Below are 23,065 nucleotides of genomic sequence, written 5' to 3' on the forward strand. Positions count from 1 at the left end.
TAAATGATCCAACTTGTTTTTGCTCTGGACATTCTACATAAACACCTCTGAGTACTGGACGTGACTTTCGAGTTTCCTTATAACAGCATGTAAACCAGTTCACACCAACACAAACAGGATCATTGTGCCACCTCTTCCATCTGTCAACACCTTAGTGAGCATTTTGTGCAGCTCCCAATGAAACAAAGAGCAGCAGCTGTTTGCTGTAAACTGCAGAGCAAAGAGCGGGTCCACTCACCTCGCGTCATTTAGAAAACATTTCTCAAGGTAGCTGGAGCTCAGGCTCTGGATGAATGGTGGCTGTTCTCTGATTCTGGTGTTGAGCCTCTCCTCCAGCATGTGGGGCCTTAATAGACTCTGACTCACAGACCCCCAGTAGGAAAACACTTATTATAGTAATTAAGTCAACCAAAGAGTAAGGGGGGGGGGGGGGGGGGTAATAATTTATACCAAGGGATTTTTCACTCAAATGTTAATGAATTCTTGGCCCCACTGAGAATATTTTACACACAGGAAGGGTGGCACTTAGTCCAGCTGGATATTAGATATTTCTACAAGCAGAGCTGACTGACATGACACGTTCAGCTCTGCACACAGCAATTACATTCATCTGTGGCTGCTTTGGCCAGATACAGTACCAACTATAAAGCCTAGTAATTACAGCACGAGTGTGATATTTTTAGTTGTTTCCTGTCAAACTGAAGTATAAAGTCAATGCCTGTCTGTGTACGCTGTGAAGCAGCTATTAACTGCTAAAGCTCAGAAGTGTGTCGTTCAGTGAACTGGACATGTGCTCCAGTTTAAATGCCGCACGTATCCCAAATGCAAACATTAAGCTCTCAGGTGGTGCTCCCAGTGCATTTACTGTCATATCCCCGTTTATTGTTCAACAAGGAGTAAAAAGAACCAGATTTAAAACTAAAAACACTCAAATGAAACGTTTTCATTGGTTGTAGAATATATTTTCCTTTCTTGATGATAAGAGATTGTTTCAAAATATGTCAACAAGGAAAATTAGATTTTGTTTAAATGTATAGAAACGTTCTGCAAATCAAGTTTGATTAAAGGTGCAACTAAATGGGATTTGAATGGTTTACATGAATATGATTTCAAAAAATAATAAGCAGCAAGAGGAGAAACTCAGGCAACACAATCTTTTTAAAAGGTTCTTATAATTACTTGTTATGTTCTTCCTGTGTTTATTTTCTAGTTGTAGCAAAGTTTTGTTGTTCCTACCTTCTTTTGCTGACAGTTTCAGCTTCACCAGTGTTAATGGTGTCACTTCCATCATTAAATAAGTAAAAAATAAAAAAATGAAACTTTGCTACTCCGTGTATGAGATAAGAACAGAAAGACAAAGACTCTTTGACTGTTGTTAAAAAAGCTGCCTTTGTTTTACTGATTAAAAACTAAATTTGCATTATTTTAAAATCATTGTTGCTTCTAACAAAGACTAATTAAGCATCTAAAGACAATCTAAAGTGTTTTATTAGAGAACGTTTAATGATCTTTAATATAACTAACAATTTTAAATCAACCGTATCAAAGTGCATTGTAGAAATTAAAAGCATTTATAATACACATAAAATGCCTACAAAATAAAAAGCCAGAAAAGATAGAACACCTGATAAATAAGTGACTAACAGGTAACAGCAACATGTCTGTGTGAACATAAATCATTATTCATTTAGCCTAGAATATTAGCCTGACCAGCTATACCCATGCTTGCTTATGGTAACGCTCCCATTCAAATAACCCCACCCCCTGAGGATTCTAACCGAGCCAATCAGCTCTGAGCAGCGTACGTCACACACCGCGACGCTCAGTTTCTCATAAACAGCAAAGATGGTGCCTGAAGTGGAGTTTGCTGCAGCTCTTTCCTCTGTTCTAAATGACTTGGACATGTTTTTAAAACCACAAGAAGAAGATGCGCTAAAAGCCTTTCTTCTAAAGAAAGATGTTTGTGCCATCGCCAGACATCTTTGACTACAGCTAAAAAACCACAGCGCCACGCGATACAGTCGGCATTTCTACCTTTTGCTGACTGGTTCTTTTTGAGCTGGCTAGTCCCGACCCTCATGGTGCTCTCTGCCTCTGAGTATCCAGACTCATCCTCTGTGTAGAATAGACAGAGAGCGAGTCTGGCAGGCCAGGATACTAGAATACAAGATAGAAGTAATTTATTACATCTGGTTCTTCTTTTAGATTTTGCAAGAATATAAATGGACAAAACTTGTTTTACATATTCAAACCTTTTTAATTTGTCAGAAGCTCATCCTAACTGTCTGACTGAGACACAGTCGATTTTAGTCCAGACCAACAATCTGCTTGTAATTATTTTGATAGAAATCCTTCTGACAAACACACGCAAAAGCTGAGACAAAGCAAAAGCAGTTTGAGACACACACACGCACACACACACACACACACACACACACACACACACACAGAAACAATCAGAGGTTTCCTGATTTCCTGCTGTCTTTTTGAACAGATTCACACCTCATCTTGTTTGTCTGACATCAGTGCCAAATGAGATGTGCAGTTGGAAGACCCAAATGTAGAGCTGAAAAAGACACAGAGGGGGGGGCAAACTAAAAATACCTCATTAAATATTAAAACAAACCAATGAGGTGCAGTTAGGTGTGAAATGCACAATCAGATATATGTGGCAGAGCCTCAGCTGAAATGAGGAGAGCACAAAGAAATTACAGATCGTTATTAAAAAACTAAAAAAGAAATGATTAAAAATCAGAAACTGTAAAAATTGAGGACGTAATCATGAGGAGCAGGAGTTACAATCAGAAACCTGTACCAGGTGTGCAGGAGAAGAAGAAAGGGAAAGGCAACGAATGCAACAAAACAACATGCTGGTTTAACTGGTGATCTAATAACTCAAAAATATATAAATCAATCAAATTTAATTTGTATAGAGCCTTCCTGCCTTTACGAGAGCCCAAGGTGCTGAACGTAACATGCCGTGAAGACATAAATGAACAAATAATTAGTCAATTAAAAATGCTGTTGCCAAATATCAACAAGAAAATCCAACACTAATCCGTGAACCCTCCCTCTTGAAGCATGAACTCATCACATATTTTATGTGTAATATAAATACAGCTGCAACAACAGATATTTTTTCTTGAAGTTTTTCTCTCAGATTCATAATTTTAAAGTTAATCAGACATTTCAAAACGAGATTAAAGGAAAGACTGAACTCAAAACAAGAACTTAGAAAAAGCTAATGGAAAGTTGTAAATGAAAGATTCCAAACTAGAACAAAAATCTTTAAAAGACACACACACAAACACACACACACACACACACACACACACACACAATCCAAAGCACTATAAAACCAACAAACCTGGACATGAGTCAATAAACATGTGCTGCAACAAACTCCAGACACCAAAGTTTTACTGTGAATTATTATTTGAAAGATAAGAAGTGATGTTAGAAGATTTCACTCTTTATTCTGTTGAAGGACAAAAATAAATCTTGTTTTTCTTTATAGTTACACCACTGGGTTCCATTAACAGAATTCAATAGCATTACATCCGGTTTATTGCTGCTATAAACAAGCCAAGACATTTTACATTTTTACATTTTCCATTTCATGGAGCTAAACATAAATGTAAAAGTAGTCTGACACATCTGCTCTAAGTTAAATCACTAGAAATGTAAAATATAGCAAAAAGTAAGAGTGTTTAACTCCTCCGTTTAACTGGTACTGGCATTATCTTGTTACACAATAACATGAATGCAATAGTTAGTATGTGTTCAATACTTGAGCAATTCCAGACGCACATGTCTGTGTTCCCTTATGCTGCATAGTTCTGGAAAGTCAAGTTTCCTTTTTTGTTATTGTTTTTTGTGGTTAAAGGTGACAAAAGTAGCTTACTCCCTTTTTGTGTTAACCTGTAATCTTGTGTGTGTGCTGCTGTAACGAGTGAATTCACCCACCGTGGCATTGATAAAGTCTATACTATGGAACTAGGATTGGGACAATATTACATTTAACTTTTACCAAGTTTTGTAACTGACTTTTGTTTTGTAACACGTAACTTTCATTTTGTAACACATAACTTTCATTTTGTAACAGGTACATATGTTTCGTAGCATGTAATTCTTATTTTGTAATATGTAACTTTTATTTTGTAACAGGTACATATGTTTCGTAGCATGTCATTCTTATTTTGTAATATGTAACTTTTATTTGGTAATGTAACGTGATGAAGGAGCTATTCCTCCAAGGTTATTTAACCTTTTCCACAGCTCCCTTTGACACAGCGCCAGAGTGCATGAAATAGCCTCAAGGTCATGCATTCGCTTCTAAACTGTTTACTTTCCAGCAATGAAGACAGAAGATGAAGAGACTCTTTTCTTTTATTAAATCAAAGGACTCTATTTTCAATAAAGCTAATCAAAACAACTGTTAGTCAATAATACAATGTGACCGATCTGTGAAATCACAATATTATGATTAATATGTTTTAATAAGTAATATGACTTAATCTAGTTCACTAGACACACTGACACACGTAAGGAAAACAATCACATGACACATTGCTGTACTTATCCAATCACAACCTTCCTAGTCTGAAGCGTGGCAGAGTCTCTGTGGTGTTTATAAATCTGTCAGCTTTGATTCGTCCAGAATCAAAAACATCCAGATTAATAAAACAGTTCCAACGCCATCTTAAGTTCAGTTCTCAAGATCTCATTCTCAAGATCCCATGAAGTTCTCCTCATGTTAAGTGAAGTATGGACAGGCCATCTGTACTTCTCTTTTTAAGCTGAGAACTATTCAAGCTGTGAAAATTCTGTTGTTTACCAACCAAGCAACGGTGCCTTTCAGAATAAAAGCTGAACTCGCTGACCCAAGGAGGGTCCCCTTTTGATGCTGTGAAACACCTGTCGCTTTTTACCTGGAGAATATCCAAAAACTGGTTTGTCGTACTGTCGACGCTGCTTCATCGGCTCCAGTACCAGATGAGGGTCTGTGGACCTGGCATCCGGATCTGTATGGAGCCCTCACTGAGGGTATGTAGATGTGATATAATTGGCGTCTCATGTGTTTATGACTACAAGTCTCAAACTCTGATCAGTTAGGAGCAAAACATCATCTCCCACCCAAACTTTGTTTCTCCGGATGTGAGGGTTCTGAATTTGACACTCATTCACACACACCACCCACCTCACACCTCATTCAAACAGAACATCCATCATTAGAGAGTTAGTCTTGTTAAATTGTTTAAAATTATTTAGTAATACATTTCCTTAAACGTTTGAAGGTCTCTCTCTCTCTTCTCTTGTCTCTCAGTTAATCAAAGTGTTATCTAAATTCCCTGCAATAAAAAGATCCAATCTTCTGATTTAAATAACCCAGTGTCCATAAGATGGAATTCATACTCAATATGAATTTTTGATGTCTTATGGTCCTTAATTAAATGTAATTAACATCTTCATTACAGTAACTTGCAGAAAAAAATCAATGTACAAGTTTCAAATCACAACTTTCAAAGCACAAATCTCAGTCTACAGTTACAAAACTCAAGTCTACAAGTACAAAACATTTTGTCCCAATTCTAGCTTGCTTCCAACAGAAATTGTCTTGGACAGGAATCCAAAACTCATGATTGGCTGGTCAGACAAAGCCTGTCATTGGTTCTTTGGGAAGGAAGCTAGAATTTGGACAAAATGTTTTGTACTTGACTTGAGTTTTGTAACTGTAGACTGAGATGTGTGTTTTGAGAGTTGTGATTTGAAACTTGCAAATTGATTGTTTATTAAAAGTTACAAAATGAAAGTTTCATGTTACGTACCAAATATTACATGTTACAAAATGCAAATTACACACTACAAAACTAAAGTTACAGTTACAAAACATGTTACAGGTTACAAAGCTTGATACAAGCTACATGTAATATTGTCCCAATCCTAGTTCCTTACTATTCTACCCTAAAAAAATTAGGTGGCAACTAAAATTAGGTGGCAAATAAAAAAAATAATAATAAATAAATAAATTAGGTGGCAACTAAATGACTATATGAAGGTTTACAGTTTTTTTGGATTGCTTAAGCTTGATTTTCAAAACAGGGCCCATGTTTTCAAAACAGTACACACATTTAGCATAACCACACACCCAATTAAGAGTGCAGAATGTGTTTTATGAATGATAATGTGTTTAGTTTTTGGAAACCGTGTGAAATGGTTTAAGGTTTTGACAACAGGTTCAACAGTTAGCTTAATGAGTTCAAGCAACTGAGAACTTTCTTCAGTCAATGGATTTTAGTGTTATAGCAATTGAGAAAAACTGTAAGTGCTCGCCCCGTAATTGAAAGGTTGCAGGTTTGAGCCCCGCTCAGTCTGTCGCTGTCGTTGTGTCCCTGGGAAAGGCACTTAACCTAACTTGCCTGCTGGTGGTGGTCGGAGAGACCGGTGGCGCCAGTGCTCGGCAACCTCGCCTCTGTCAGTGCGCTCCAGGGCAGCTGTGGCTACATCGTAGCTCATTCCCACCAGTTTGTGAATGTGTGTTGTGAATGGGTGAATGACTGATTGTGTTGTAAAGTGCCTTGGGGGGTTCCAGGCCTCTAGAAGGTGCTATATCGAATACAGGCCATTTACCATTTACTATTTCACTTTATGTATTGTACTGTAAGTTCATTATTGTCAAAAAAAAAACACTAGCCTAGCTGGATCTTGCCAGAGAATTTCATCAACATCACAGGCAATAATGTCATTAGCAAGACACCTTGAAAAGAAACGTCATGAATGACGAATCCATCCTTGTATTGCCTCTACCTCCATCTGGTCACAGGTCTCCTCCATGGCTTGGATAAGGGGTACCTCAGCCTGGAGATGGAGATCATATACCTACCACCGCCATGCCGAAAAAAACTCTTCTATAGGGTTCCACAGCGGTGGAAAGGCACATTGTCCCAGACAACAATACATTGCATATGATCGATTTGATTTCCTGCTGTTACGTTGTGCAATTGGTCCAAGAATGTATGAGTGATGTGTTGTAAGGGCCCATATGGGCATGGCGGTAGAGGACCCCATTCTGTGTAATGGCTGCACAGAGTGTTAAATTTCCCCCGCGTTGCCCTGGGACATTGACTATAGCCCTCATACTTCTCCGTCTCCTGGGGAGTGTTGCAAAGCAATTCCCCGCCAGGACAACAGTGGGTGTAGCGCTGTTCTGTAACATCCTGTTATGTATCCGGTCCAAGATAGTGTGTTTATATTGTTTTTTTGTATATAAGAGACTTTTTTACACGGACAAATTTGTCTCTCATTCTCCTCCACCTCTTCATGGGCTTGCCACCTCTAAACCCACGTTTCATGTCATTTCTGTCCACAAATAAAACGCTTGCTGTGTATCTTTTCACTCCTCCAGTCACGGGGGAATTAAACGTTCATATTTTAGAGTTTTTCGTGAGTTATTCTTCAAGCTTCTCCGTGTCTGCCGCTAGTTATTCTTGGCTCTCTTTATGTTTTTGAGGGCGCAATGGCGGCGGTGTAGACGACAGAGGTGCCCTGACCAATCACAAGCTTGCATTCTCCGTCTCGACAGACGGATGTTTAGAAAAGACAGCTCGACTCCGTCCGTCCTTGCGAGGCTCTCCAGCAGGCCCGCAAGGACAGATAATGGCATTGCGTGTCTCCGCACTGACGCAGACGCAGAAGCATGAATCAGGCTTTACTCTTTCTCTGACTCTTTCCATTGTGCTTGAAGACCGACAAACTCACCTGCTGCTTTTTATAGTGCTCACACACCTGATTGGTGTGTCTACAATTAAGCAAACAAGTGTTTGCACACCTGATGACTGTGTTGAGCCAATTGGTTGGATGGTGCGGTAATTTGACAGTCAGTGCTTTGGTATTACAAGGAAGTGACTTCATGATAGATTTTTGTGTGTGATGTTTGTTAAGTGTGTTTGGTGTTTTGCAAATCACTGTGTGTAGAGTTTTGCAACAAGTGTGAGGTTGACAATGTGCTTATAGTTGTGCAAATATGGGCTGATGTTTTGCTTCTTGAGTGTAAGGTTTTGCTAATAGTGTACTACTTTTAATTTTAGTGTGTAAGCAATCCAAAAAACTGTAATATGAAAAATGTTGACTCACTTTAAATCAAATAACAATCTGATATACGTTTACATCACTGAGAGTAAGTGTGTAGTCTTTCCCATGTCCTCGTCCATATAGGAAGCATCAGATTTATCCGTGAAGTCATTGCTCTTTCTAAACACACATCACAGGCCAAAGCTCGCTAAATAAATAACCTTTTTTTATTTTCATTTGGATTTCTTGATGTTTTATGGCTGGGTTTTTCCATTACTAAGCAGAATAAGAGCATTTCCTTTCACTTCCAGCAGTCTCTAAATCTGGCGCTCACCATCAGGAATGTAAACACACACAGTCTGTAAACAAGGCTCTTTCTGACCCCCCAACCCCCTTCCAACTGCACTGACCAACACAGACCAGCCTAATGACGTCCCTCCTTGACCCCACCAAACTCCCAAAGACAGACGCAGCCCCATTATTCAGCCCGGAGGTCTCAAAAGAGAGCAGGGAAAAGGGGGAAAAAAGAGAAAAAAAGATGGTGTAGAATCAACCTGATAAGGGAGATCCTGAGATGAAAGCCTCTCTAATATCTGCTCCTGAATCACAGAATCACTATTAGTCGGCAACTGAACACAACAGCAAATGTTGAGGTAATTAAGAGAATTAATGATCAAAGAGCTGTCTGAGGGACTCAGAGGTTTCACAGCAAGGCTTCAGCATGTAAAATGAGCTCCGGAGGGGGTCAGAGTGCCATCGACACTTACTCCGTCCTCCCCAAAACCAACAGAGACGTTGTCAGCACCGCACAACATCTGTACATTGAACAAAGGCCACTGACAGGCTGCGACGGAAAGAGGAGAGAGTTTTCTCATTTTAACCACAATGCCACATTTGAGACAGACATCACAGGCCTCATTAGGAACACATTGTTCAGATTAAAGCCTCGAAATAAACAAAACTCAAATGAGCTCTGCCTTCTGTGGTCCTGAGTTTAAGACCTCAAAGATTTCTAGAAACCACAAGACTGGACCGGTTACAGAGCAGCTTTCTGTTCTCAGAAGAAACGCTTGGGTGCTGTGACTTCCATTTCTCCTTCTTCCTCACAGCCTGAAACTTGCAGCTTTGACAGCTCTGCTACAATCCCAAATGAGGTGACAAATAGCGGTCACAAGGGTCTCGCTAGCTGCTGATAAAGAGATTTTCTGCTAAAGGAAGGGAGGAAAGGTAGCGTGACAGAAGGGGTTTCAATAGCTTATAGGTTCCCCTGGGTTAGCAGCAGGTAATCTGCTGTGTCCACAGGTAATGGCTTTGGTTTGACTGGGGTCTGACAGCCATTCTGCTAACGTCATGAAGAAAAAGAATAAAATAAACAAAGAACAAACTGTTCAAATTCAGTAAACGTATTCAAATGACAAAATATATAACACTGGTAAAGTACATAGAGAATAAAAGAAACGTATATGATTTTTAGCTTAAGACGAATCAAAAGGAACCAAATATAATAATTTTTGTGAGTCTGGAGGTCACAAGTCAAACTTTCTCAACTCTCAGCAGTTGCTAGGCAGCCACTAAAGACTAAACAAAGTTACCAACTCAAGTGAGACATTAGGAGGTCTTGGAGATGTTTTGTTTGGATGTGACATGCAACATCTTTTCTTGTATTCTTGTTGATTTAGCTAAGTTGTTTTAATTTATTTTCAGGCAAAAGCTTTAGATTTAACACCAATTTTAACCTGGTGGCTCACTTTCAGCCGATTGTGTAAAAAAAAAAGCCCAAATCAATAATAAGCTTTTCAGTGCTGAATAACTGATAACCCTCTAGAAAAAGGCAGATTCACTGTCCAAAAAAAGTCTCCACCTGGATTTAACTAAGCTAACAATTAGGATCCTCCTATTGCATAATTACTGCATGGGCAATTATCTTTCAGCTGGTAACGAGTTATTTAACCCCAACTGATGCAATGAGCTGCTTCTTACTTCTTAAACAACCATGTGGAAAGACACATCTGGTGGTCGTGGAACAGATGTGTGAGAAGGGTCAGATCATTGGCATGCATCAAGCAGAGAAAACATCTAAGGAGATTGTAGAAACGACTAAAGTTAGGTTAAAAACTGTCCAGCGCATTATTAAAAACTAATCTGATGAGTCCAGATGAGGGGTCTGATGTTCCAGAGTGATGGTGAATCAGGGTAAGAAGTGAGGCAGATGAAGTGATGCACACATCCTGCCTAGTGCCAACTGTACAAGCCTGTGGGGGCAGTGTTATGATCTGGGGTTTCTGCAGTTGGTCAGGTCTAGGTTCAGCAACAGGATGTGCTCCAAGAATGAGGTCAGCTGTGTAGCGTGGATAAACATGACCAGACGTTAACTTTCATCATACAGGTCATGCCAATCTGGCACCAGAGGTGTCGATGTGAGCATCTATGAACTTGGCCAGCAACTTATCCTGCTCCATATCACAAGACCCCTGTGAAAACACTAGACTCTTTATCCCTTTAATAAAGTTATCTTTTCTGGCTCATAAAATGACTTTCTTACTTTACAAGTTATTACATCATATTCTGTGGTACCTACAATATACTTTTAAATCTAAAGTGTTTTAATAATGTTGAATGCACTACAATAATGAATAATGCGTTAACAAATGTTCATTCCTGTAATTATGTATTCATAATTTATACCACACTAGTCTATTTGTTGATTTTAATATTGATTGATTTACCAGTCTATTCACACATTAATAATGGAATATCATTATGAATGTTTAACATATTCACTCCACATTAGGTGAAATAACCTCTCTAAGTGTTTGGGAAAAGAGTGGTGTCTGAGGTCTTTGATAACGCCCACTAGACATTTGTCAAATGCTGATTTGTCCAAATTGATAAACAATAGTTTATAAAAAGAGTTCACTTCCTGAATTCTTTGAGTTTTGGCAAGCTGAACAGTAAGGCCAGACTGCTCAGAGAGTAAAGAACCATCCTCCTTTTGACCTCAAGTTCAAACCTTCTTTGCGACCTTGCAAAGCTGCATCAGATGCAAACTTGATCTGACCCCCAGCATTCACCCTGAGGGTTTCCCAGACCAGCGGCTCAGGGTGGAACTACGTGCTCTGAATACCCCAGAAGTCAACTCCATCGGCAGCCTGTCCATACTGACTTCTCCGGCAGATGGTTTTACTAATCGATGTTTTGTTGAACCATAAAGCCAGACTGATTATACAACCCAGACATCACAATTTTCTAAGACACCTAATTAGGTTTTACTACATAACATATAAGCTTCTATTCCATGATCTCATTCATTGTCTCACTCATCTTGTTTCAAACATCATTCATCATCATTTATTCTGTGCCATCATTAGTAGTAGAATTATAGTATTACATAGATTATATAAACTATATTTTTGCCTCTGTCTCAAATTATTACGAAGATGTGATTTCCATGAACTACCAAAAGGACCTGGTTTCATCTTAAATAAAATAGCAAAATATCAACAATATTGATAATTCATATTTATATGGAACATTACATCTTAATGATGATTTATTAAAAGTAACCACTTACATCACATTACATATGACTACATGAATATACTGAATGACCAGGGTATCCCATCTTCCCTGATGACACGGGCATATTCCAAGATGACAATGCCAGGATTCATCATCAGGCTCAAATAGTGAAAGAGTGGTTCAGGGAGCATGAGACATCATCTTCACACATGGATTGGCCACCACAGAGTCCAGACCTTAACCACATTGAGAATCTTTGGGATGTGCTGGAGAAGGCTTTGTGCAGCGGTCAGACTCTACAATCATCAATGCAACATATTGGTGAAACCTTAATGCAACACTGGATAAAAACGAATCTGGTGCCATTGCAGAAGCTCATCGAAACAACGCCACAGTGAATGTGTTCAGGTGGTCCAACAACATAGTGGTGTGATCTGACATATTTTTGACCATGCAGTGTATATAAATATGAAAAAACTTTACTGAAACTGAAAAAGTTCAATATTTTTACCAAATGCACCAAAGATTCTTGAGTGGAAGATTTTAAAAAGGAAAGGCACATGTTTAGAGGAGAATCCCCTTTTGGATTTCAACAGCCAGGATGAAAGTGATGAATGTTTCTGAACGGACCTCCATTAAACCATTTCTCTTATTGTGTGTTTGTAAACAAGCTCCTACCTCTGTGTGGTGCATGTCTGCACTGAAATAAAACGACAGCTTCAGCTTCGTTCAATAACGAAGCTGAAGCTTGGTCATACAGACACAGTAACCCCAAAGATGACTTTGGAACAATTCTGCGGCTATTAAAGAATTTGGGATGTTAATACAACTTTTTCTGCTAAGTGCAACCATCGCATCCAGTCTAAAATCACTTAAAACAGTCATAATCATTCACTTATTCCCATGGTCTGAATTGGCTTTTTCCACCACAGAAGAAATGCCAAGATAATAATATCTCAGGCTGTAACCACACACACACACACACACACATCCTAGAGTACTGTGTGATTGATGCTTTCAGTGTGTTTCTGAAGAGGGGAAAAAAAATCTAGACTGGTCACCTCCACCCACTCACTCAGCGAGTGGCCGGGGGCCGCCCCCCAGGGCTCAACCTGCCTCTGTGATCATAATGAAAGCACAACCATCTGATGCAGCAGGCCTTCAGCGGAGGAGAGCAACAGACTGAGACGCTCAGCTCTAACCACAAGGGAGTGTTTTATGTGAGAGAAAAAGGATTTACAGCTTAAAAGCAGATTCATTTAATTGCCTCTGGCTTGGAGTGAACAAGTCATTCAAACTTGGACAACCCCAGGTGGCATTGTCTCTACTTTCTCCAAGTCACACATCACCAAAATCAGACCAAATAAATGATTTTCTTCCCAGCTGACCTGAATGCTGCACATCCTCTAGCTGCCAGCTGTGCTCAGTGCCTTGGCAAACAGATCGGTATTTTTGTGCCTGCTTGTTTTAAAGGCACAAGCAGCCACTGAGGGAAGTGTAACAACTTGCTACATACCACTGCAGGAGGTTGTGAGGGCTCGAGAGCAGCACAGGAGCCATGCAGCGTGTGAAATAAGAGTGATATAAGACATTTTAAAATGGTGTCCAAATGTCAAAGTATTATGCTCATGTGTTCATAAAGGAGAGGGTTTTTGAATTTCTGCTTTCTCCTTTTCCTTTCTGTTTAGCCGTACATTCTGAGAAGGTCAAGGCCAAATATATAAGCATAAGAAAAAGCTTTAACCAAATGTCTTTTTGTGTGGTTACACTTAACCAGCAAGTCCACAAGATATTACACAAAGTTGCTTTGCTTTGCTTTGAACAATTTTCAGTGTTTAAGGCAATTTTTATTTCCCATTTTGTCTCAGTCTGCCACCAGAATCACAGGGACTGGAGCTTGACCCAGACCCTGCACTGGCTGCTCGTCCTTCAAGATGCATGAGACTCAGTGTACACATAAGGCCAGCTCAGAATTACCTAAAAATGCTTATTCATAGACAGTGAGCTGGGATGACCCAGCACAGGGAGAAAAGTCTAAGCTGATTTTAACAAAGGATCTTCTTCCGTGGCAGTCCATGCCAAATTTAAAGCTTATAAACTCCAATTCCTCCACCCCTTGTCTCAACAATCAACAGCCACTCTAAGCATCTGTTTTTCAGCCTGCAAATTACAAACCTGCCGAAGACAAGGAGAAGATAGGAAAGCATTTTCAGGTAGCAGCTTCCATGTGGCGTGTAATTTCATGTAGAAATGACAGCTAAGAGAATCAGCAGAGGCCAAGTTAAAGGCCTGAACGACTTCACAAGTAGGCACTTGTGCAGGAGGCTAATCAGAACCCCTGTCAAGTGTGAAAAATAAACCCTAAATGACCCCAGTGTGCATTTGCTAAACACATTTTGTGCACAGATGTTGCCAAAATGGAAGCTTTGGAGTACTATGTTTAGAGGTGTGTATTTTATTTATTTATTTTTTTAGAAAAAAGGATAATTTCACATAATAATTATCCTTCATCTCACCACAATGCGCAACTACAAGAGTAGCAACCTGGAGATTTACGCCTCCACAACTCTCAGAAAAACACAATCAGACATCTAAGGACAGACCTCAGAGGAGCAGAGCGGGCAGTCTAGCCCAAGAATCTCACAGAGCTGCAAGACTTTTGCAGAAAGAATGTGTGAAAATCCCTCAAACAGGAGCTGGAAGCCTCTTAGATAGATGCGAGGAGTTGCCAGATCTGTTACACAGAAGGATGGCATCTTTTAAACACTACTGTACTCAGAAGTTTGTCTTGTGCCTTACACAGACTTACAGGGCATCTAGCAAATCATCAAGTAACAAAAGTAGACTAGACATGACCCGAGAGTGTGTGTGTGTGTGTGTGTGTGTGTGTGTGTGTGTGTGTGTGTGTGTGTGTGTGTGTGTGTGTGTGTGTGTGTGTGTGTGTGTGTGTGTGTGTGTGTGTGTGTGTGTGTGTGTGTGTGTGTGTGTGTGTGTGTGTGTAGTGCAGAAACACAGTTAGTGCTGACGACATAGAAATGAAGTTGTTTCTTGTGGCTGACAAAGAAAAAGCACGACTAGTTCATCAAGTGCAAGGGAAAGGAAGCGGATACAAAGCAGACAAGGCAAGAGAAGAGCGAGGGACTGAGTATTAGGAGTTGACTACTTTCTATTTCATAACCTCCTGAGACCCGAATTAGCATTTGGTGTGATTTAAAAGAAAAAACAATTACAGATGTGACTAGTCATGAACTAAAAATTAAATACCCCCCCCCCGCCCCCCCATCCCAAAAGGAAATGTTTTAACTTAAAGTTAATATCAGGTAAAAGAGAAAAAATGTCCACATATGTCGACACATGCTCTTAGAAGGTTAAAGCTATCGCTAGTGGGTTTATCCCTGAGTCAATGATAGGGCCAAACCAGTAAGTGGATCTTTAATGACGTCAATGTTTGTTTCTCACATTGCATCATGGTAGTGTGTGGTAAGAAACAATGCATTTTGCCTTTAATTCGGATGTTTTGCATGTTTGGAGGAGGATTCAGCGAAGCAGATGGATCATTCTTGCTGTGTGGTTGATAGTTTGGTCCGTGGAAGGCTTGATAAAAAGTTTTAGTGAAACTTCCTCTGTAAACAACTGCAAAATTTGAAAGAGATGATAGGAAGCGACCCAGACTCAGAAGAAAACCTGCCTTCCTGCAGCAATGGAGAGTTTTGAGGCTCATTTAGTTCGTGGTAAGTCCTCTTGTCCAAGTATTTGTTAATTAGAGACGATGTTTTAAAAACAGTTACAGTATCTTCGTGTATTTTTAAATCCATGTTGTTTTGCATTCTGATTCAGGTGTCTCATAATAAAGACCTAACCCTGAGGACACTGATTAATGAAGACTTACCCGGCTTTGCAGTCGCTGTGAGGATTTATCATCCACAGGTGATGTAAACAACGCTGTGGCTCTGCTCGTCGAAGCTAACTGCTATTAGCACGACCGCCGCTTTCTGCTTTCAGGTGAGATCGGCTCAACTTTCCTTAAAACAAAATAATCGTAGGCCTGCAGACGTTTGAAAGACTTAGATTTTTTATGAGTGAAGGCTCCAGAGCTTTTTGTTGAATAGAAATAAATGTCTCCCCAGCAGATTTGTGATGTTTTCCATCATTCCAGAGCTCAAACGGGATTTAAATACATTTCATTTAGTCTTCAATACAAATGTTAGGTTTCTCTCTAAACCTCCTCCTTTTTTTAGATGTTCAAGTGTTTATATATCAAGGATTTTGCCCGCTAACTCTCTTAAAAGTTAACATTGCGTATCGATAGCAGGCCATTTTGTGTTTGTTTTTGCCACTCAGCCACAGTACATAACCAACATTTCTTCCATCGCACTCAAAGGGAGCCTAAGTCTCCTCCCCTTCCAGTCGGCTCATGGGTACCCTGACCGAGAAAAGACTAGGAAGCAGGAAGTGAACGGATCCATAAAAGTTATTTTCTGGTCGGATTCACCTTAAGCCCTGAATCACATTCTTCAACCTAAATGATAAATAATTATGCTTGTTTCGACTGAGTCTGTCACGTAATTTGAGATTTAGTTGCCTGTAAAAATTCATAAATAAAAATACGTATATTTTTTAATTATATGACATCGCCACATAACCAACCTCCTCTCCCCCAGGGTAGCTGCTATACCGCATGGCCAGATTTATAGTGGTTTTCTCCATGTTTAATGCTCCTTCTGTTGTCCTGGTTGTCGCTAAACTCACAACCAATTTCTTCTCCCTGTCTGGTTTGATGATGTAAATATGGTGAGATGAACATTTGTAGTTCACTACGTCTTTTCGCCCAAAACCTAAAATAACTTTTGTCACCTTTGGTGTGTTCTTGCTGTGTTGAAATTCTAATTCCATCTTTTGGTTCTTTTTTAAAACACAGAAAGGTTTTTATTTACCTGCAACGTTTCGTTTGCTGCAAACGAAACGTTGCAGGTAAATAAAAACCTTTCTGTGTTTTAAAAAAGAACCAAAAGATGGAACTTTTGCCACCTGTTGAAAAATAAGTGCTTTCTTGGCATCATTATGTGTCTTTAAAATTCACGGACATTTGTGAAATGTACTACACGCCTCTTGTGATTTTACTGTCAATGATTTTAACAGTAGACTGAAATCCGCTCTCGATCTGCTCGCTCCACTTAAAATAAAAAATCTATATTCAAAACGTGCTTCACCATGGAGGAATGAAAATCTAACAAAACTAAAGAGAAACTGCAGGGTTGCAGAGCGGAGATGGAGAAAGAACAAAATAACTATAAATCATCAAATATACACATAGCTACTTAAATCACATAATAACACAGTGAGAAATTCAAGAAATGCATACCTTTCCAAACTCATTCTCGACAATAAACACAATCCCAGATACTTTTTTCCACCATAAACAACATTTTAAACTGTACATGTTGATATGACCCAAGCAGGCTGCTACTGGAGATCCAATTCACTTCAGAAAACCCCCTCAAATGCTCTCTGTGAGGAGTTAGCAGCCCACTTCAGAGGGAAGGTAGACACCATCAGACGGAATATTTTACCCTCCCTAAGTGATAAGGTTTTAGATAAATCTGAATGTGTGTCTATACCAGAGGAAACACTGGACAGTTTTCTCCTGGTAGAAAATGAGACTCTTGATAAAGTTTTCTCCTCAGCGAGACCCACCACATGTGTTCTGGACCCAATTCCAATTTTGTTTTTTAAAGAATTTTATGGATCTTTTAGTGATGAGATTTTAACCCTGATGAATTGCTCCCTTCAGACGGGGGTCTTTCTTGCTGCCTTTAAAGGAGCGGTGGTGAGACCCCTGTTGAAGAAGAGCAATTTAGATTTTAATGAATTAAACAATTATCGACCGGTATCTAACTTACCATTTCTTAGTAAAATTTTTGAAAAGTTGGTTTAAAATCAACTAAATGATTTTATAAACACTCATAATGTCCTAGAGAAATTTCAGTCTGGTTTTAGGGTGAACCACAGCACAGAGACGGCCCTTTTGAAGAATTTAGATGATTTTAGATTGATTTATTATAAACGGAAGGTGACTTTGTTGGTTCTACTGGATCTAAGTGTTGCCTTCGGTAAAGTGGACCACAGTATTCTTTTAACTCGTTTAAAACAGATCGGCCTCTCTGGTGCTATCCATGGATGGTTCACATCCTACCTCACAGGTGAGTTTAAATACCTGTTCCTCGAGGGTCCATGGGATTACATGTGGTGTGCCCCAGGGTTCAATTTTAGGCCCAGTGCTTTTTTATCTCTATATGCTCCATCTTGGCGGGGTCATGGGATTACATGTGGTGTGCCCCAGGGTTCAATTCTAGGCCCAGTGCTTTTTTATCTCTATATGCTCCATCTTGGCGGGGTCATCAGGAGACATGGGGTCAACTTTCACAGTTATGCTGATGATACACAGTTGTACATCTCCGTGTCTCGTGATGACTCTCGGCCGATGGATGCACTTTTTAACTGCATTTTAGACATCAAATCCTGGATGGCAGAAAACTTTCTCCAGCTCAACCAGGACAAAACTGAAGTTTTAGTCGTTGGTCCTGAGGGCCAGAGAGAGAAACTTTTACCGAAATTACAATCTCGGTCTTTTAATCCTTCTGAGCAAGTGAAGAACCTGGGTGTGATTTTTGACTCTGAGCTGGCTTTTATCCCACACATAAAAATATCACAAAAATAGGTTTTTATCATCTAAAGAACATCGCCAGAGTCTGCCCTATTCTCTCTCGGGCCAATATGAAGATGCTGCTGACACATGCTTTTATCACCAGTAGAATAGACTACTGTAATGCCCTGCTTTCTGGTCTTCCCAAAAAGAGCATCTCAGGTTTACAACCCCTACAAAATTCGGCAGCACGTGTCCTGATGAAGACCAGGAGGCGGGAGCAGATTACACCGGTTTTAGAATCATTGCATTGCCTCCCTGTATGTTTCAGGATCAATTTTGAGGTTCTTCTAATGGTTTTTAAGTGTCTTAATGGTCTTGGGCCTTCTTATCTCTCAGAACTGCTTTTACCATATGAACCCTCATGGCCTCTGCGCTCCTCTGGCAGGCGTCTCCTGGTCATCCCTAAAGTCAGGACACACACTCACAGCGAAGCGTCCTTCCAGTATTATGGCCCTCGCATCTGGAACGAGCTGCCAGAGGACCTCAGGGCCGCAGAGAATGTTCATGTTTTTAAGTCCAGGCTCAAGACCCACCTATTTAGGTTAGCTTTTATCTAAGTATTTACTATAGTTTTATTTCTCGTTTTACATGATTATATTTTGTTGCTTGCTTTGCATGTTTTATATGATTACATTTAGCACTGTTTCGTTATTTAATATTATTATTTTACTGTCTATATGATTTTATTGATTACTTATTTTCTTACATTTGTCATTTATAATAGCTCTTTTATTTTCATGTTTTTTACTCATTTTAATCCAGTGTTTTCTCTGTAGGGGCCCTCTGCCCCGGGGGCGGTGGTCGACTTTAGCTTCCTGGGCGCTCTATAGGTAGTGTTTAAGTGGAGGTGGGGGTCTATGCTCCCCCTCCTCTGAGCGCCCTGACTTTAGTGTGGAAGACCTGATGCTGCCGGGGCTGTGTGTTTGCATATGTCTGTTAATGTTTTTAAACTGTAATGGGAATTTGGGGTCATTTTGTAAAGCACTTTGTTTGAAAAGCGCTTTATAAATAAAATCTGATTGACTGATTGATTGACTGAAATCCATGGCACGTATCAAGCAGGAACAGAAAATAACTTGCACCTGCCTATAGACTCCCATTCATTTTTTAGGCAGTAGGGGACCCATGGTTCGGAAGTAGATGGGTGTGACTTAGGCTCCCTTTAGTGGAAACTCAGTTAGCATCTGAAGGTAAGCCTCCCCATCACTTGGGCCTCATATTGCTAGGGCTGCTAGGTTCCCACAGTGTGTCAGGGCTTGCATGTGGCCTTCCTCTCTGCTCCGACAGCCCCGCGTCTTTAGACCCCCAGGCCCCGGAGCAGAGGTTACACCAACACAGCCAGCCACAGCAGCATGTCAGCCCCACACCAACCGTTGCCTTGGTGCTGCTGCAAGAGACCCTGACTCTGTCTGAGGGAAGGAGATTCGCCATGACGTATCCCACTCCCCTCTTTTTCTCGTTCTCTTACTTGTATCTGCTGGCTCTCTCTCTCTCTCTCTCTCTCTCTCTCTCTCTCTCTCTCTCTCTCTCTCTCTCTCTCTCTCTCTCTCTCTCTCTCTCTCTCTCTCTCTCTCTCTCTCTCTCTCTCTCTCTCTCTCTCTCTCTCTCTCTCTCTCTCTCTCTCTCTCTCTCTCTCTCTCTCTCTCTCTCTCTCTCTCTCTCTCTCTCTCTCTCTCTCTCTCTCTCTCTCTCTCTCTCTCTCTCTCTCTCTCTCTCTCTCTCTCTCTCTCTCTCTCTGATTCACCCACTTCTCCAATTCTTCCCTTCTTTGTCACCACATTCTGAAAACTTCCCTTTCACCCTTTCTTCCTTCAGTAATGACTGATTCCACAAACCGTGCCATGATTAGGCCAACACTGATGAAAGACGGCGTCTGCATTGAATAAATATTGAGTTGACGAATTGTGTTTTAGTCACTTTGTCCCTCTTTCTTATTATTATTTCTATCCTGCTGTCTTTGCTCCAGAGTTACCGTCAACATCAAAACACAATATTAATTTTCCATTAGGTAGAAAATATGCTCCCAAATAGCTTCAGAGCCAAACACAGGTAGTATGTCAGTGCAGGGCAGCTCGTTTTGGAGTGATAAACGGGAACTGGAGGGGAGGACAGTGGAGAGGTTGTCTGCTGTGTTTCACTTGGTGATCAACAAACAGGTGCACTGCACAACATAGTAGCTCACATACAGCAACATTCTACGCCACAATGAAGTGTGTAGTCGATGTTGTGGATTATAAAGTGAGAAAAAAGTGCTTCTAATTGCAAAATGTAAATATTGAGTTTTCCCACAAGTGGGGGCAGACCACCCAGGATGCAAAATAGTCACCCACCCCCTTTGTCTTTTTGCTTTGTCGGCCGCCTGAGAGATGTGAGTGTAAAACATCTCCAAACACAAGCAGCAGCACTCACACACAAACCATGATGTGTCTTTGCATGCAAATACTTCTGGCAGCTTTGCTTGGCATTAGTATTGTGGGAAATTTAAGTGATGTAAATCTTTAGGAGAGAGAGAGAGAGAGAGAGAGAGACAGAGAGAGAGAGAGAGAGAGAGAGAGAGAGAGAGTAAAATTTTTCTGTCTTCTTGTTCTTTTAAGGTGGTTGGGTCTGTGTGGGCTAGTCAGATTCTCCAAGGACGGGAGAGAAGGACAGGACTGTGTGTGTGTGTGTGTGTGTGTGTGTGTGTGTGTGTGTGTGTGTGTGTGTGTGTGTGTGTGTGTGTGTGTGTGTGTGTGTGTGTGTGTGTGTGTGTCAAATACTTGTCTAGACCAGTGGTTCTCAACCTTTTTTTTCCAAGAGGACCCATTTGCTTGCATCCAAGACAAGCCAGGACCCCCTCCTACCCACATACACACACTAAAAGTGAATAATTACAATGCTCATAGACATACTGAGTTAAAACTCTTAGACCCACTTATGATTATGATGTGTTACTGATATTTTATAAATGTAATTTGTACAAACATAATCCTAGGAACCTGACAACACTGACTCACTACAATCACCTGCAGGATTAAATATGAAGCATGTCTGCTGACCTGCTGCTGCTTCTCTCCAGCAAGAAAGCTTAACTTCTGCGTGATTTTGTGTTTGCTCTCTTTCTGCACGGATATAAGCTACGCTGACGATAAAGAAATGCAGTGATTGTAAAACAAAACCCTTACCCGAAGGCTTTTAGTTCTAGTAAAACTGCACATCTACTCATGACATCACACCCTTTTCTCATTTCAAATGTCTAATTTGTGGAGGAACGAATGCAGTGAGCGTGCTGGAGCCTGCTCATTCATCCCAGCCCTGATTAGAGACATAAAAAGGTATTTTGAGGTGAAAATTTACCTTGAGCGGCTTTACTTCCTGAAGCAGACAGCTGGACAAAGGCGACCAGGCAGAAAACTACAAATCCAAGACTTGCGCGTATCAAAGCGTGCACATACATGTTAACTTTCACTGGAGTTCGGCACGAGCACTTTCTATGCGCAAAGCCAGGGTGTGAGTGGTCGAAATGTCTCCTGGTGTCTCCCCTCTGACTGAACACCCGCTGACAGGATACTGGGCGATCCTTTTCTCTGGTTTGTTTTGTTTTTCTTTGAACGGCTGCTTATTTGAGTTGTAGGTGATCGGGGATGAGGAGAGCCCGACAACGCGGAGCGCAGAAAAGCTTTTCTCTTATCATGTTTCGAGCCCGGATCCGATGTCAATTTAAGAAAGGGAGAGCGAGAGCGCGGAGGGAGAGGGGGAAACAGGGAGAGATTGAGTGCTGAGGGGGGAGGAGAGAGGAAGAGGCGTCCGCGCCGCGCTCCGGACTCCTCTGCCGCTCTTGCTCTCCTCTCCCTGGCACCGGATTGGACCATTCCCCGTCTCTTTTTTATTTTCTTACACACAGGTTCTGGTTGGCTCAAGGTGCGTTTGGATAACCACGTGCACGTTGGTTGCAGGACGGGCTCGTGCACCTGCGTAAAAGGAAGCATCCGCACGTAGAAAAATGGTTAAACGAGCCAGTACAAATGACCCGAGCTCACTCACCAAGCCTAAAGGTGCTCGGGTTTTATTGGATCACATTACGATGAACAATATTCACCAGAAAAAGCTGCAACATCAAATCGAAGCTGTGGTTCTGCTGATTAATGACATCAAAAGCAACTAGGATGGAGACAAATGTAGATTCTGATGGGCCAATACATGCGCGCAAGGAGAGGTCAAAGTTCATCGGTAGAACTTGTAACTCATCAAATTCTGAGGAGACTGTCTCTTTCTCACACACGCGCGCGCGCGCACCATTTCATTACCTGAAGTGATTTTCTAGCACATCATCGTATTTAAAGGTCAGTTGTGGTCAGTAGGCAATTTTCTATCCAAGTTTCATTTAGAGCTGCAGGACTGCTGCAACTTGTGTAAAACTGATGTTTTTCCTGTTTATTTGAAGTTACTGTGTCAAATAAACAGTTTAAAATTCAATGCACGATGGATCGCTTCGTCCGGTAATAACTATTAACCAGCCATTGTTTGCAGAAGCACTGGTGAAAGCTTTATGAGAGTCATCTGCTAGTTGAAAACAAAATCCTAGTTCCAGACATTTTCTGTCATCTGGTTCCAAAATCATAAGCAGGCCCATATTATGTGCTTGTCCCTTCCCCGCAAGACATTCTGTCCAGCTGCTACATCGATTTTTTTTTATTGTTGAGCTCAGTTTGGAGACAGAAATCAGCTCAATTCAACTTCAGCCATGTGTTTGTGAGACACAGTGTGAGCCAGCATCAATGCCCATTAAGAACT

The 23,065-nt window shown here is 40.7% G+C and overlaps 1 protein-coding gene across 3 annotated transcripts in view; it reads right to left on the minus strand.

Annotated features, from left to right (window-relative positions):
- Window positions 1-21,860, minus strand: part of scube3 (signal peptide, CUB domain, EGF-like 3) — a 107,058-nt gene extending 85,198 nt beyond the window's left edge. For all 3 annotated transcript variants that reach the window (XM_015968137.3, XM_015968136.3, XM_015968134.3), the window contains exon 1: window positions 21,629-21,860. In XM_015968137.3, the coding sequence (XP_015823623.3) occupies window positions 21,629-21,728 (100 nt within the window). In that variant the 5' untranslated portion in view covers window positions 21,729-21,860. The remainder of the gene's footprint in view (window positions 1-21,628) is intronic.
- Window positions 21,861-23,065: the final 1,205 nt, after the last annotated feature.

Source organism: Nothobranchius furzeri, chromosome 15 (genome assembly GCF_043380555.1).
Source record: "Nothobranchius furzeri strain GRZ-AD chromosome 15, NfurGRZ-RIMD1, whole genome shotgun sequence".
In the NCBI taxonomy this organism is placed as follows: Eukaryota; Metazoa; Chordata; class Actinopteri; order Cyprinodontiformes; family Nothobranchiidae; genus Nothobranchius; species Nothobranchius furzeri.